Source organism: Molothrus aeneus, chromosome 1 (genome assembly GCF_037042795.1).
Source record: "Molothrus aeneus isolate 106 chromosome 1, BPBGC_Maene_1.0, whole genome shotgun sequence".
NCBI lineage: Eukaryota > Metazoa > Chordata > Aves > Passeriformes > Icteridae > Molothrus > Molothrus aeneus.
This window is the reverse complement of record NC_089646.1, coordinates 49,969,634-49,986,547: the sequence shown is the minus strand read 5'-3', so window position 1 is coordinate 49,986,547 and position 16,914 is coordinate 49,969,634. Positions and strand designations below refer to the sequence as shown.

At 37.7% G+C, this 16,914-nt stretch overlaps 1 protein-coding gene across 2 annotated transcripts in view; it reads left to right on the top strand.

Moving 5' to 3' along the window:
• Positions 1-16,914, top strand: part of FBXL2 (F-box and leucine rich repeat protein 2) — a 51,212-nt gene that overhangs the window by 28,239 nt on the left and 6,059 nt on the right. Inside the window, exons 4-13 of one of the 2 annotated variants that reach the window (XM_066557055.1) lie at positions 914-988; positions 3,878-3,972; positions 6,169-6,237; positions 6,324-6,419; positions 6,726-6,852; positions 7,045-7,119; positions 10,273-10,403; positions 14,303-14,363; positions 15,841-15,885; positions 16,192-16,248. In XM_066557055.1, the coding sequence (XP_066413152.1) occupies positions 914-988; positions 3,878-3,972; positions 6,169-6,237; positions 6,324-6,419; positions 6,726-6,852; positions 7,045-7,119; positions 10,273-10,403; positions 14,303-14,363; positions 15,841-15,885; positions 16,192-16,248 (831 nt within the window). Of the gene's footprint in view, positions 1-913; positions 989-3,877; positions 3,973-6,168; positions 6,238-6,304; positions 6,420-6,725; positions 6,853-7,044; positions 7,120-10,272; positions 10,404-14,302; positions 14,364-15,840; positions 15,886-16,191; positions 16,249-16,914 lie in introns of those variants that run through there. The other variant, XM_066557063.1, reaches the window with a different exon arrangement.

Sequence of the window (16,914 nt, the reverse complement as noted above, 5' to 3'; positions counted from 1 at the left end):
TGAAATAAAATGAATAATACTCCATTTCTACATCAGCTGCATAGAATGAACTATATTGTTATACAACATAAATGAACTTAATTTCATTCCTCTTACAGTTGGGTTTGGTTTGGGATTTAATTGATTGGTTGATTTAATGTATAATTGTGTAATTGTTTCATTCTTTACCCATATCACCCTGTCCTGCAACTTCAGTAAATCTTGTGAGTCAGGTAACATCAGGTTTCATCTAAAACCTACAAAACTGCATAAGAAAACCAAAGTGATTGAATAAATTCTATCTTTCTCTGAAAACTTCTCAGTTGGATGTGGTATTCATTTTTCTCTCATTTTCTGCACATATCTCTGTTTCTCTGGCTTCTTAATTCTGCTTTACTTTGAACAACTATTGCTTTGACAGTGAAGAAGGACAAGCTCTCAAACATGTACATGTAACTTAGCAGATGGAAAGGAAAGGCCTGGTCCTAATAGTGGAAAGTCAGCAGTTTTCTGAAAGGTTTCTGTTTTCTCAGAATAGTAACTAGTGAGGTTGAGGAACTGTGGTTTTATTGAAAGGAATCTCATCTGCAGCTACTTTTTTCCATTTAGATGTAGCAAAAGTAACAAATTAGAAAACTTTACAAAAGCTTTTTAAGAATGGAGGGTTAACTCTTTCTGTGTATGTGCTTCGCATTTAATATCTTGCTTTGCCATATGTTTTGTAGCCACAAGTTAACCTTTGAAGTATAATCCATTTAGGAGATTTGAGATTAATTTCTTCAAATTCTATGTTTTTAACTATGTATGAGTACTAATATCTACAATTTTTTTTAAATGCTACCTGAAATTGTCAAGTTTGTAATTGCATTACTGAGAGGAAAATGAAGGGAGCAGGCAGTGGCAGTAATAAATAAACTGTATTTGTTTTCTGTAGGCATGGAATGTTTTAGCTCTGGATGGAAGCAATTGGCAAAGAATAGACCTCTTTAACTTCCAAACGGACATAGAGGTTAGTGTCTTTTTTCATTTTTAGGGTATTTTTTATTCCTATTGAGATGTTGAAGAGCATAGCCCATTTTGAGTGCCCTGCATACTGCGCTTGTTTTCACACATTTTAAAGACCAAGATCACGAAAATAGGACTGTGAAGGAGCAAATGAAAAAGAACTCTATATTTGCCTTTTTTTTTTTCCTGGATGTGTGTTTCAGTTTTGGTTGCCGGCTGTGTGCCAGATGATTTTCATATATCATATACATATAAGGCTCTAGAAATTCAAGCCTGCTCATTTCTAGAAAGGAAAGGTGTAAACGGTGCCTCTGGATGGAGTGAGATTCTTGGAATTGCTTTTACAATCTAGAGGATAGTTTTGCTAGTCCCAAATCCTTCTATGAGGGGGCCATCTAGTGCTGGAAGCTCACTGGACACTTGGCTACAGCATTTGGAGATTAAAGCATTAAAATGCTGGACAACTTTTCTTACTGCAGGCTTGCCTAGATTTGATTTGTGTGTATCTGATTGCCATTTTATGACCATTTCTTTCATAAGGTTTAAACCTTGTGTGAATGCAGGAACATGTGAAGTAAAGTCCTTTCCAGTGTATAATGAAAGGTTTAAGGGCAGGCTTGTCTTCTGTAAGAAAAACATGTCTGCATTAATGCTATCATAGATGTGCATAACAAAATAAAATATGACATCTGAAAATGAAGAAAAAAATTAGTGGGGAACAAAAATTCCTTGATTCAATTTGGACTGCTTTATTATTTGTTGATACAAATTAAATGTAGACTACAATAGTAGATTTGTTTCTGTATTTTATGTTTTAACTTCTTAGTTGCATGAATAAAATCCAGATGTGTTTCATTTGTATTTTGCTAACCATCGTACAAACTGTTCCTAAAGTTTTACAGTAACATAGAAAGTAAATTTTTTTCACCACTCTTTTAAAACTTTATTGCCAACTCCTGTGCTCTACTTACCTCAAACAAGAGGATCTTGCAGAGGTAGGAGAAAGATTTTTGGCATCTGCTTCAATCTAAATGTGCCAAAGAAGACTTGGAGCTTTAATGTCATGTTTTCAGTTGCCCTTAATCTTGTGTTCCTCATTTGCTAAGAAATAAAGTAAAACCCCACAGGTCTGCAGTCCTTCCTGTTGATAGGCCTTTTCTGCGTTTGCAGTCACTTTGGTATTTCGAAACACAGAATTGTATTTTCAAGTTTTCAATATTTTTGTCCTATATTTTACCTAGTGGTGTTGCCCTTTGAGATGCTGAGATATTTGTAACATGGGATTCAGGAGAAGGAGTGAAACTAAGTTATGATGTCCTATTGCTATAAAAAGCTGCTGTGGTTTGTAGCACTTCAGTTACTTCAGTATATTGTATTTAAGTACATTTGTAATACATAACTCTTAAATTTACTCATAAAAGTGTGTTCAGCAAGAAATTATTTCACAAATCAGTTCTTCAACAAAAGAGTTTTCACATTTGGTGTCTAAGAACTCTTTTTTAGCTGTTTTAGTATCATATTTTTTTGTTTATGAATTTAGGACAGGTAAAAGCTCCCAACTATATTTGGCAACTTTGTGCTCAGTTGGATGTTGTGCTGATTGGTGATTTTTTTAGTCAGTACTTGATCTGAGAATATCAAATTATGAAAAATTAGGTTTTGTGAAACTTTATTTAAGACTTCACATGGTAGAGAATAAAGTGGGGGGGACCCTATAAAAAGGTGTTTGTTTTATATCAAAAATGTGTGATCTTGAATTTAAAGGTACCTTATGATTTCTTGGTATGTGGAACTAATTGTAAGCTGGGGTAGGTTGAAAAACTAGTTTTTTTGAGTGACAAATTATTCGAACAGCTAAATGTATTTGAATGCACAAAAGTTGTCTTCTTTAGCATGCTGAATTTTGGGAGGTTTTACATAAATGAGTTTGGGAAAACTTGGGAAAACTTTCTTTGAATAATTCTTTAGGATTTGGCTTTTTTCTGCAATGTAAATTGAACTTGTATCATATATTATTCATTGAAGAATTTATTCTTACAGTAAAGGTATTTGGCCTTTACTGAGAAATAATACTGATTAATTGAAAAACTTAAAAAATTAAACTAGATTGTCAGTTTCTTTGTTTTGGTATAAATTCTTTTTGGAGTGATAAGATAAGCAATGTTGCATATGGACCAAGAAACAAGCTCTGATAAGAAAATATTTTCCCATAGTGATGGCCAGGATGTTAGTATTAGAGAAGGACAATAAAATGTAACAACATGACAACAAAAAATCCACTGGCCTGTAATTCTACACATATTTCTTCTTTCAAAAAATAAAGGGAGAGGAAAAAATGCACAGTGCTGTTAGGTATTAGTCCTGTTGTTGCTGCTCCCACCCAGGTGTTTGGCATCTTTCAGTTGCAAGCTTCCCTAGGCAGGAGCTGTAAAACAGGGACCTGCTGGGGGATGTTGTGATGTACTGGCCTAAGCAAGATCTCTGTGGGCAATTTCAACTTAGATGCTGTAAGAGTGGCTGGGACCCTTGAGGAGTGGCCAAGCCTCCCATTGCACCTCTGGGGCAGTTCCCTACCCATCTGACAAAACTTGAAGATCATTTTAGTAGTCTTAATGGGTAGGGTCTGCTGTGACAAAAAGTTGAGCTGTGTATGATCGAATGAAAAAAAAAGGAAGAAAGAATTAAAGATTTAATTGAATAGTACCTGAGTGTGAGTGGAGATTCCCAACAGGTAACTGTTATTTCTTAAAGCAGAAAAAGAAATTCCAAGAGTTATAGTTCTTACTCTAGTGGGGTGTAGCTGGGACTAGTCTTAACTCCTGGGATTTTTAATTTGGTTAGAATATTGTGTCAGAATAAAACTCAGCTAAATCTTCCTTTTATTTGGTTTAAGGGTCGTGTTGTGGAAAATATATCAAAAAGGTGTGGTGGGTTCCTGAGACAGCTTAGTCTGAGAGGATGTCTTGGTGTTGGAGACTCCTCTTTAAAGTAAGTAAAATCCTTGATGGAGACATCACTTGTTTCCTAATGTGTGCACCAACTGCAATTAGATTACTGTTGTGTCTGTTTGTATTTCTGAGTCCTGACTGATGAGCAAAGTGGGATATTTAGGTAAGTACTAAATACCTTAGTATTGACTAAAGGAAACATCAGTTTGAGATCAAAATATAGCTTTTGTTATTTTCTAGCAATGAACTAATAAATGAAAGCTTGTGCTTTTCAGAAGCGTGGCTTTTTCTTTCATGAGGATTATGTTGATATTGCTCCATTTTCAAGTGGTAAAAATGTTTTCAGACTATACTCTGGCTTCATTCAATAGTCAGAGTATCAAGATTAGTGGTCATTTTATTGTTTATCATCTAGTCTGGACAAGAGGTGACCCTAGAAATAGGAGGAAGGATAAAGACTTACCTACATTGAGTGCCTTCAAAATCAGGAAGGATCTGGAATTCTTTTCTGGGTCAAAATAAGTCCAGGCAGGTGACAAGAACATCGTGGGAGGCTCTAGAGAGGACAGTGACCCTTCTTTTACACAGGGTATGAACTGAACTGTGCAGTTTGTTCCCAGAAGAATGTTTGAATCCATATGAGCTTTTTCCAATGCAAAATGTTTAGCCAGGTTCCTGTGGATATTTCTGTGAGTATTTAAACCCTAAGATCCTACCTCCAGCTGAAGGTGGAGCACCACAAGCACTTTAGGGCTCCAATAACATTTGGAGGAAGTCTTGGAGTCTGGCTTTTTGCAGTTATGCTTTCTTCCTCTCTCCCTGGAGCCTGGGCTGGATGGTGTTCAGTCTCAAGTACTATGGCCATTCTCAGGTGGAAAATATAAGTGCAAAGATTTTGTTATCAGTGGGCATTAAGCCACTGTCCTGTGCCCTTTAGCTATTTCTAAAATTTATAAGTAAGTCAATTCTTTAACTTTGGCCTCTAGAGTAAATTCATGCAGCATTAATTTTCAGATACTTGTTCTGAAAGTGATTTTTCCTCTAAGGCTGTTTGCGTTGAGTTGTTTCCAGATCTATTAGTTTTGTGGGCAATACTAATTTCTCTATTTATCTTTCTTCTACATCAAACTTTGAGTAAAATGGCCAATTACTGATGTAGGTATTGGCCATATAAGCACTGAATGCTTGTGGCAGATCTGTCAGGACATGCCCCATGCTTGAATCTCAGAGGCAGTCTGCTGTTCCTCCAAAGTGTAACATCTTTCCAAGTGATTTGAAGAGTGTCTTGATTGTAAATCTCCCTCCAGTATATGAATTTTGGAATAGCTGTTTTGAGTATTCAAGTGGAAACTCTCACCAGTATAACTGCTTGCTGGGGTTTTTTTTTCCATTGTTTGCAACCCATGCTGTAGAGCCAGAAGTTGTTACCAGCTGAGCGTGTAGTCAGATCTGTTAACCAGGGCAAGCCTCCAGACAAAACTGTTTTTGTGTGTTTCCTTCCCTCCTGCCTATAAAATCCATGCAGCTGAAGGAAACCTGGGCATAAAACAGTGTTCTGAAATGCAATGTAGCTGTAAATATTACTTTGCACAGATGAAAAGAAAATGTATGTATTTCTTCAGGCTGATTAGTATAATGATATATGCAAGCAGTATAATAGCTCCAATCATCCTTAAAGTTCATATCCAGTCGTGCACACTGATGCTTTTTAATTTTTAAAATAATAAAGAAGCAATTTGCAGCCTACAGGGCATTCCACTGGTAGTTCAATAGACTTAGGTCACCCTTGCTATTGTACCAGGTGTGTCCCTTTCCATTTGCTGTGGGAGCAAGCTCCTTATTAAGACTTGCAAAGGCTTCAGTAATGAGATGTGCAAAAACTCTTCCCAGAAGCCTAATGTGTAACTGATGTAACACTTGAAGCTTTCTGTTCATGCCCTTTGAGTTTTTGTTATGGTATTTGCAGCAAGTTCTGGCTGATATATGACAGAAATAAGCACCTTGCCCAAGTGGTGTTTGAGAGAGAAATGGCATTTTCCTAAGGCCAGGAACTTGCAGTAGGAAAAGGAAGAAGCAACCACTGAGACAAATGTGTTTGGAGCATGCTTCGCAGTTACTCTGTGCCTTGAAGATCTGGCTTTTTGACCAAGGTGGGAGGAGGTATAGGTGGGACAGAGCGCGCTCTAGTGACTGCCTTGCACTCGGGACATTTTATTGATTCAGCTCTTTGTTGTAGGACCTTTGCACAGAACTGCAGAAACATCGAACACTTAAATCTGAATGGGTGCACAAAAATCACTGACAGGTAAGTCAAAGAAGTTTTTTGATTGATGGGAAAATTTGGAAAAAGAAGTAGCTGAAGGTATTTTTAGTGTGTCTGCTGTTTTGCAGCACGTGTTACAGTCTTAGCAGATTCTGTTCCAAGCTGAAACATCTGGATCTGACATCCTGCGTAGCCATCACAAACAGTTCTTTAAAAGGCTTAAGGTAAGAAGATTCAGTGTTCTGTGTTAAAGAAAAGTGTTTAAAGAGCTGTTCAGCATTTAACGAAGTTAAAAAATTGGTGCTGAACCTTTATAGTGTGAATCAGCACGGGCTGTATTCTATATCTAAGGCTTCTGGGGTGTAGACTGTGGTGCTTGTGTGTGGTCTTTTCTCATGACTTTTGTGTGGAGGCCTGGCACAGTCCACTGGCTATCATTAATTTCTAACAGTGTGTTTAATTTGGGTTTCCCACTGTTATGACTATATGAAGGCTGGATTTAACTTTATGTATTTTTTTAATTCTCCCAGTGAGGGTTGCAGAAATCTGGAACATTTGAATCTTTCCTGGTGTGATCAGATTACGAAGGATGGTATTGAAGCACTGGTGAAAGGGTGTAGTGGACTAAAAGCTCTATTTCTTAGAGGTTGCACACAGGTACATAATTGCTTGGGTGATCCTTTAGGAATAAAATTTTATTTTGGGTTTTTGAAATCTCCATGAATTAAAAATGTCATTTTTTATAGTATTTTGTTCAATATTGCAAGATGTGTACATTTTTTGGGCTGCTTTGCTGTGCTTTTAATTTCTTGTTTCTTTTCCTATGTCCAATTTAATTACTAAATACAGTTAGAAGATGAAGCATTGAAACACATTCAAAATCACTGTCATGAGCTTGTAATCCTGAATTTGCAATCGTGTACAGTAAGTATTTGAAGCTTCCAAAGGTACATTCTCTAGAAATCAGAAATAATTTTGAATGCTAATCAGTTGATCTGCTATACACTTCAGTAAGATAGTTAATTTCTGGAGTTTACAGGATTTTGTGTGAAATAGTATCTTTAAATGAGCTGGCTGTTTCTACAGCTGAGTTTTGACTTGAAGTGTTGGGTTATTTTTTTTTCCCCTTCATTACATCTTTTAAGTGTGGTAAGCTCTGGAGTAAGAATTAACTGCATTCATTCAAATTTCATGAACTGTGTAGCATTTTGGTCTATTCATAATTCTAAGGTTTCTAATTGAGCAGAAGTCATGTTCTGGGCTACATAATAGAGAGTAAAAAGTAATGGCATCATAACTGAAGATGATTCAGAACCATCTAAGTGGCAGAAGGGCCTGCCTCTCCAATATTAATGGAGAACACATTCATTAGTCATTAAATGACTAGGAATCATTCATGTACTTTTAATTCTAGTTAAAGAACACAAATTTTCTTTGCTCTGGTTTATGTTGGCTTTTTCATTGTTTCTGATGTGACTTTTCAGGAATGGGAAAGGCCTTCTTTTAGATTTTAAATATATCGAAGTCATTCTTTCCCTGCAAATAAGCCTTAAAAGATATTGAAATCAATTAGAATTTCAGTGTTTCAGTTATGCAGAGTTGAATAATGAAATTATGTTTTTGTTTGTTTGTTTTTGAAAAGTTTTCTAGTTTTATTGCTAGAAGGTATCATAAAAACCTGCAAACCTTTCAAATCTGTTTTACAGATTGTTCTAGAATGAATGTGGCATGGGAACATTTTTTGTTAAGATTGAACCTAATAGATTTCTTTAAAGTGTTGAATATTTTTGAGTGTTAGGGATTATTTAAAGTTACATTAAAATTGCAGAAAATAAGAACGATAAGAATACAAAGCTTGAGCTTCCATGATACAGATGTTTAATGAAAGAGAATTTTTCAGTCTGAATGTAGGTGCCCACTGAAGCTGGGCACTGAAAGAGAATGGCAGTGGAGTTCCTTCTTTTGGTCAGAACCACGTTTAAATAAAGTCAGTATGTCATTTCCTCCCCTTTTACACTTCCTTTTGCTGCCCTTCTCACAACTTCTTTTTCTGTTGTGTTTTGCCCAAGACTAATGAGCCTTTTCTGACTGTTTTTATGGAAGGATCTCAAGTGGATAATCAGTTCTTATCTCTCCCACTTCACAGTGGCATTGGCACAGAAGTGCACCAGAGCTTTCCTTTGGTCAGGATGTCTGTTGTTATTTAGTACAAACAAAAAATCCTCCCGAGGGAAAGTAGTTTTTCCTTTCAGTTTTCTGAGTTGCTAGTCTGTGTGTCCTACCTAAGTACATGTGCTTTAAAGCTGGATTTCACTGGAGGTGTGCCCTCTTACTATGGCTTGGAAGCATGCTTCCAGAAGCATTCAGGCTCCATATGATCAAAGGGATTTTTACACAGCAGGTGTCCTTGTGCTTTAAATGATCCCCACTGTAATTCCAATGACTCTGTTTTATGGGCCCTGTAAAATGCCAGGCCAGCTCCAGCAGCTGTGGAACAAACTTGTATTAGCTTTGGAAACTGCACATCTGAAAGGTACCATCTTTAGAGAAAGATTTTAGAAACTTGCAGGAACTTGCAGGCATTTTTTGAACACTTTGCTTTCCTGACAGTGATATGGGCATTGAAATCACAAGCAATTTCAGAGTGGAAAATTTTCATATATGACTTGAGGGCTTGTTACAGCAGCATAAAATTTACATAGTCCTTGTCTTCAAAGCCATCCCTTTTTCCAGGAACAGCATCATGTGTATTTCTCAAAGCAAACAGAACAGTTCCAGAAAATAACATGGTGTTAGAGAGTCAAATCCAGACTCCTGATTTGGACAGAACTCCAAAACATATCTTCTTACCTGTAGATTATACAAAATCTTCTGGATCCCCAAAAAGAAAAAGAGACTTAATTTTCTGCTGATAATAATTTGACTGAATTAGTTGCAGAATCTAAACTTCTGATATTAAAAAGTGCTGGGCTGGGGAGGGGGAAGCATAAGGTAATCTCTCTTTGTGCTGAGCTACTGCGATTTTTCATCCTGTTTTCATCCAGGAATGGTTATTTTTGTGGTAATAGCATCAGAAATATGCTACAGTTGTATGAGCATACTCAAATAAGGGGCTTATACAAGGCTTTCTATTAAAAATACTGGAAGGTCTTTGCTATTTTTGCAAGAGTATTATTAAGCCAGGAAATAAAACAATCTGTTCCACACAGCAGAAAAATTAAATTCATAGTGTTAGGAGGAGGACCAAGAGCTTTTTTCAGAATAGAAGACTTGTAAACCAAATCTTATTTGCACACACACAGTTATCCAGTTCCTGTTGCTATTTTGTGTGCAGCTGCAATGGGGCTATTTCTTATAGTTCCTGTTTCAGAGAGAAAACTTATTTATTCATCTTCTAAATTTGGAGTTACTCCTTACAGAATATCTACTACAAAACATTTTTGAGAAATTAAAAGTCCTCTTTTGAGTTAAATCTTTCATCCAAAGGGGAATGTATAGGGTAGGGCAAATCTGGCTTTTACGCTTACCTTCTGTAAAAAATGGATTATGTGTAATTGTTTTCCTGTAACTCTTGCTTCAAAAATTATCAGAAGGTGAAGGGTTTTGCCCTTGGGTTCTAATGCTTCAGGGAAAATTAGGTAGTTAGTTCTCCTGCTGTGAGGCTTTGAAATCTCTTTTGCACTGTTCCCAAACTTACACAGTCACTGGAATAGAAGACCTGGACCCTACCAATATATAGGAAGTGAGCACAATTTTAAAAAAAGTGAAAAATTACAAAACAAAAAGCAAAGGGAAAGAGGAAGACAACAGCAAACAACTCTCACTTTGTGATTCAGACTGCCTTAGAGTAGAACTTAAGGTCTGTGGAAAAATACGTAGTTAAGTAGGAATTGTAAATGTTGACTATCTTCAGTGTTATCTTTGTATGTGGTTTCCTGACTGTGTGTTTTGGTTGAAAATCCAGGTTGCCTTGGTTATATACAGTGTGACAGTAGCAGTTCAGTGGCAATGTCTTGAATTTTGTTCTTGGCTGATTACTTGATAAGGAAGTAACTTCAACCTTCTTCTGTATTGCAGCAAATTTCAGATGAAGGCATTGTGAAAATCTGTAGAGGATGCCACAGACTGCAGTCACTCTGTGTTTCAGGCTGTAGCAACCTGACAGATGCTTCTCTCACAGCACTTGGTCTGAACTGTCCAAGGCTGAAGTGAGTATGTCATGACTGTGCTGTATGTCATGTTCTTACTGGCCTGATGTAAGAAATTCACTTCTGAAGATGAGCTGCATTTGCAACCAAAAGATTAGGTACATAAACTTGAGGGCTGGTCCTCCGTAGCTTCATATTAATGTAGTTCACTGCATATCAGAAAAGCAGGAGTTAATATATAACATATAAGATGTGCTGGACCCAGCAGTTCAGTTCTGTGCTTCTAGCTAAATATTTTAGGTACTAACTACAAGCAAGAAAAAAAAGATATAAAGTCCATTACTTTTTTAAAAGCTAAGATCTGTGGTTGTGTTGTTTCTTTTGATGTTTGTACTGTGATGTGGTTTTATGCAGTCATTTGTCTTGAAAAATAGCTAAATTATATATGATTATTCTATTTATCTGATTTATTATATTTTATCTGATTATTATATTTAAAGATTTTATTATGAAAGTCCTTTTAATATGCTCTGCAGTACAGCCTGGTGTTCTTAAACTCTGAAATAAAGTGTGCTCATGTCTTGGCAAGCATGGACTGATATTTATGAGAGATGTTTTGAACAATAGGGGCTTATCAGTTAAAAATAATATAAGCTTCCACATTGGTGTAATTTGTGCAAACATATATGTTATGGTGGGCTTTAAAACCATAGCTCAGTTATGCAGCAGCTCCCTGGTTATGGAGACATATTGTAGAGACAGATAATACTTCTAATTTTAATGTAGAGTAAATAAAAAGATTTTTGAATGACAAATGGCCATTTATGACAGGAACATGCAGGAGTCAGAAGTTGTTAGAGTTAAATCACAGACAGTGGAGGAGTGAGTAGTCTGTAAAAATTAGGGGATGCTGCATTCAAATTCCACTGTACCATATGCTGACACACAGTGTTCCTTTAGCTGAATGGGTGAAAAAGAGCTTTTGTTACTGTAGAAGACCTGTCCTTAAGACAATTCCAGGCTGACAGTCCCCTTTGTGTCCCTGTTCATACTTATTAGGAGCTTAGGAGCCTTTTGGCAAACTTACTGGCGTTCCCTAGAAAGCTGTGCTGTTACTGCTGGTCTTTTTCCACCATTTCTCTCATACTCTCAATTAGCATCTCAGATGGGAAATAAAAGGAGGTCTAAACTGTTGCTAGTTGTGCAGTTCTTTCCAAGGGCAGTACAAGTGCAGCAGGAATTGTTTCAGCTTTGGTAGGAAAACTGTCAGCCACGAGGGGGAAGGCGTCTGCTGCTCTGCTCCTGTAATGAGGAACAGCACAGGGAAAGAAAATGACCCTTTGCAGTGATTGCTGCTGAGGATTACTGCACATTGGAAGGACAGAGGATGCAGCTGGTTACAGCTAGACTTTTGGGACCATGGATGGAAAGTACTTGATAAAAATTATGTTGGAAATCAAAGGGAAATGTAATTCCACACCTGTTCTGTACCTTTTGATTATTTCAGTGTTGGGTGTGAAAGAAAATGCTGTTGCCTCTGTTGGATTTGCTGACCCTGTCAGGAAAATTTTGAGTATTTTCTGTGCTGTGCTACTCTCACTTCACTTCAGGATCTTGAAAGTCGTACTATGCTGCTTTCCATGATAGTGCTGCATTTCCCTGATTCAGTTGTGACCAGTCACAAGTATCTCCTTGGGCAGAAACTTAGGTCAAGCTTTCAGCAGACCCTTCAGCTATATTTCTTATCTCACATAAACGTACAGAGATCTTGTCATCCCTCTTTACATTTGTTCTTTCAGGGGCTTGGTACCATCTCTTTCTTTTTTTTCTTTATTAGCACTTTTTAATGCTGTAATAATTGTAGGTATTTTGGCAAGGCTTGTCAAGCAAAGCACCTGTGAACAATGAATGCCTTTGTCTGGGTGGGACTGTGAAAGTCAGGATCATATTCCTTTCAACCCCACCAGCTGCTAATTCCACAGGAGCAGGGAGGTGCTGAGTGCAGAGACATTCCAGGTGTGCCCAAAAGCAGCTGTAGGCAATGAATGCAACTCTGAGTCTGACTCAGAGAACATTTCTTCATAAGAGTGGCAAATCCCCTTTGAATATCATTTTGTCTCATCAACTCCTATGTTAGATACTTTTTCACAAGTCACTGGGTGGGAAATTCATGTCAGCTGTAACAGGAAAAAAGAAGAGCCCTCTGTATTTAAGCACAATCACTAAAACAAAAGCGAAAATTAGAACTTTGCTCATTATTTCTATGCTACCCAATGCCGTCCCACCTATTTTTCTTCATTCTGGGGCCTGATTAATGCAGCATGTGTGATTAAAGCTCACTCCCCATTCTCCTGCCCTGTCTGCACACCCAATTTCAGGACAGCTAGAGCTGCTTATCTTCTGGTTTCTTATTCCTCTATCGTTGTCTTTTCAACTGGGTGTGCAGGAAGTAGTGTCCTCACTATTTTGGGTATCATTGCAGATGTCATTGCCTATCCACCCCCCTTTAAAGTCAGCCATGTAATGAGATGGGGTTTGTAGCAAGTAATTGATGAAAGGAGTTAGAAGGGTGACAAATGTGACCTGAACTGTGGGAGTTTTTTTGCAGTGGTGTTTTTTTCCTTCCTATTTGGTATCACGGGCAACTTTCAGAGTAGCTGAGAGTATTTTATGATAACCTGCTAACTGCCCGTGATGGAAGGACGCAGAATTCCTGAATATAAGTCTGTAAAGTAAGTCCCAGAAGTATTAAAACCATCAATTTGGGAAGAGATGCCTGTCTTGTACTTAGCTTGAATTTCCCTCATACTTCTGAACCTTGTTGGAAGACTGGAACTCTGAAAGTGGCTTTTCAAGCTTGTGGGGCTGCTCAGCTCTAAATTTGCTGCCCTCTTGCTTTTGCCTTGGAAGAGGCTGACCCAGCAAAGTCATAGTCAGAGCCCCACATCCCCACATTCCCCCCTTCGATGGGGTTGGAATTCATTCATATACCCAGTGTGGCTTTTCCCTTTGCACTTTCTCTCTAGGGAGAGAGTGTTCTAATGGCCTCCCAAACCAGTGGAAGGATCTGGAGGCTTCTGAGTATTGCCACAAAAAGTTCTTTTGTCCCTCTTTCCCTGCCTCCTCCTCCCTACCAGCCCTAGCAGTGGTTGCTGTGGTAAGTTGCACTTAGTTTGCGCTGCTCATCCCATGGCACTGCGGTTTCCCCTTACCCATCTTGATACTCACTCCACCTGCAAAGGAAAGTCTTCCTTAAAAAAAGGACAAAGACAACAAATGGGATGAAGGCCTGCTGTGCATTCTAGTTGTGCTGTTTGGGGCAGTTGAGCTTCTGGGATTTTTTTTTTCCTTGGTACTACTTCCCAGTGCCTGTTGGAAGAGTGTTAGGATTATCTTTCCAAAACACTGTTGTTTTCTTTAAGGTTGTGTTGATATAGTTTGTTGTTCTTACTGCAGCTTGGAGGTTTTTAGCTCCATGCTTTCTGGTAACTTGCTTCACTGTGCTTCATGCAGAGGCTCTGAGGGGATTTCTAGTAAGCACTTTCTCAGTTTTGTCATTTCCCAGCAGCCTGTGCTTAGATAACAGATGTAGGCTTCATCTGCATTTTCCTTAACTCAGGGTTTATTTTCCCAAAGCTTTCCTCAGATAACACATGAGAAAACTTGGTCACTATGCTTTTAGTGAAACAAGAGGTTAAAATGACCCTCATTGTGTATAATTTTTTTCCACTAAATGTTCTCTGACTGTCAGAATCTTCTGATAAACTGAATTAAGTCTGCTTTTTCATTTCAAGTCACGGTGAAAAATAGGGGGAGGATGTGTGTAAGAGTGTATTTCTGTATATATATACATACTTTTACTATTGAGAACTATGAAGTTGCAGAAGACAGATTTGTATCTCAAATGCATTTGCTTTTTTCTATGTTAATGTTTTCTTTAACATTTAAAACTTTTCCAGGATTCTGGAAGCTGCAAGATGTTCACATCTCACAGATGCTGGGTTTACCCTTCTCGCACGGGTAAGGGTCATTTCAGAAGGTTACAGCTCGCCCTGGTTCATTGCTGCTGAGCAGCTGTGAATCGATGTAGTCCTGCTGGGAAGCAACGTGAGAAGAGGAAAATTAAAGTAGAAAGAAGCCAGTGGAGGAGGGGACTAAAAAGCTATTTCATTTCTGGATTATACTTAGATCTGCAACTTGATCTAATTTGCCATCTATCATTGCATTTTTCACTTTTTTCCTCTCTTTTTTCATTTGTTTCAATTGTGTTTATTACACTTAACATAATTCTAGACTCATGTTATGTATTCTAGCCAAATTTCCCTTATATTGATGGCACACACCCTTGTGATATTTACATTAAAAAAATCAGCATATAATTGATTGTTCTGAAGATAACTTTAAATTACAGATCACTTACATTATCCATTATAAACTATAAGCACTTGTGCCCTGGTTCATGCTGTAAATCCATACAGAAAGCATATTGGTGGTGTCAAATGCTTCATGTTAGACTTGGGTGTTTGCTGGTTAGAAAATCTGAACAATTAAATTGTACTCTGTAAATGGGATTTATGCTGCTGATATTTAATGTGAATGAAAAGGGTTTGTTTTTTTTTTTTGGTAGCCACCTAAAAAAACCACTCTGTTTAACCACTAAAACCCTGTTTGAAACCCAGAGTGGTTTTCTGATTGTCCAGCACTACATCCTCAGGCTCTTGGTGGTCACCTCAAGCCTGCTCTTAAACTGTTTTTTCCGTATTCCTGGAAAAAACAGATTGGGAATTGAGCCAAGCTTTGGCAGTGTGTGGTCTGCTGCAAGGTCACAAGGTTACATCCCTTTCTTGAAATTAGTCATGATCAGGTATTGAAAGCACTTCTGAAAGCTTGCTGGGGGTCTCTCAGAATGTTGCTCTGAGAAAATTGTGTAGGTGTGACAGCAGCTTCCTTCTGCCCTTAAAGTAGACCCCATTTTCATATTTTCAGCATTTATTGCCAAAGCAGTTTGGGTTTAAGGCTTCTTTCTAATGTATGACAACAAAGAGAAATGTGCCATGGGCTTAAGTGTATTCCAGGTGAGTCAGGTGCAGCTGATAAAGGCAGAAGTTGGGTTCATGTGTGTGCAGAGGAGCTGGCTTTAGTGCATGGGCTGTAAATACTGTGGGTTTGGAGTGAGGGGGGAAGGGAAGCAGGGCTGCTGAGCACTGCTATGTCCTGTTCAAACCTTACAGGACTAGGAGGAGACATTTCACTTCATGGGAGAAAGGCTGAAATGTAGATGTTTCAGAAGGAGGTGGGGTATTGCTTGTTAATTCATCTGTTTATTTCTTTTTTTTTTTGTCATTTGATGGTGATCAAATATTTGAAGAGATTTAGATCACAGTTTTGTCTTGAAAGCTGTGCTGTCCCATATTATAAGCCCTGTGCATAATTTTATGTCTATATGTTGTTTTATTTTATTTTTTTTGTTTATCTGTTCATTTTTTGTTTATTGTAGAATTGCCATGAGCTGGAGAAGATGGACTTGGAAGAGTGTGTTTTGGTGAGATTTGATATGAAAAGGAATATTGAATGTCCAGTGTAATAATGCAATACATTAACACCTTCATCTAGATGTTCTTTGGTTTTTATAAATAGTGTTGTGTTTATGGTAAGAAATAAAAATAATTATTGGGAAATTCTATACAGGGAAATACTTGGAGAGTAACAGGTGAGGAGTTGTTTTCCACAAATAACAGAACCCTCATCTGGTAGAGAAAGAGATGTAGGGTACAGAAAGAAATGTTGTAGGGTTGCCTCTCCTGCTGTCTGTTGCTTATGGCTGATGTTTGGTTTCTTTTATTCCCAGATAACTGACAGCACATTGATACAACTTTCCATACACTGTCCTAAGCTTCAAGCATTGGTAAGTGTAACTCCTGGTCTGTGGCCTGTGGTGCTCCCCCTGGAAGGACACACAGGGACAACTCCTGCAGTACAAGCCCAGGCTGTTCACTCTGTGTCTAGAAATAATTCCTGATGTACAGCGACACTGTGCGAAATATGTGCAAGTTTCATAAGTATTCTAAAAGCAGCACTCCTAAAATATTTATATGCATTGTGTGTGATTAAAAAAATGTTACCAAATCAGTGAGTAAAAACCAGAAAGCTTTTATTTTATGGTTAACATCCTTCATATTTGATTTAACTTAAAGCACTTAGATTCTTTATGGATATTCTCAAGTGTTTGGTAATGGTTTTCTTAGGGAGTATGACACTTCACATCAAATATTGAATAAACAAAACCACCCAGAGAAGATAAATGTAATCACTCTGTAAGTACTTTTTTCCAAGCACTTTTTTACATTTGCATAATAAATTATGGAAGATTTCCTTGGACTTGACTTTTGAACATAATTGGAGAGGACTGAGAGTGGGGTACCCTGCTTACTGGATTTCAAAGAACTGTTTTCTAGGGAGTGGTAGCTTAGATCTTTCAGATCATCAAACCCAATTGTGTTTGGGTTAACCCATTTATGTTGAGGTAACATAAATTTGTTTGTTCTTCAATAAAGGCACTTGAAAATTGCTG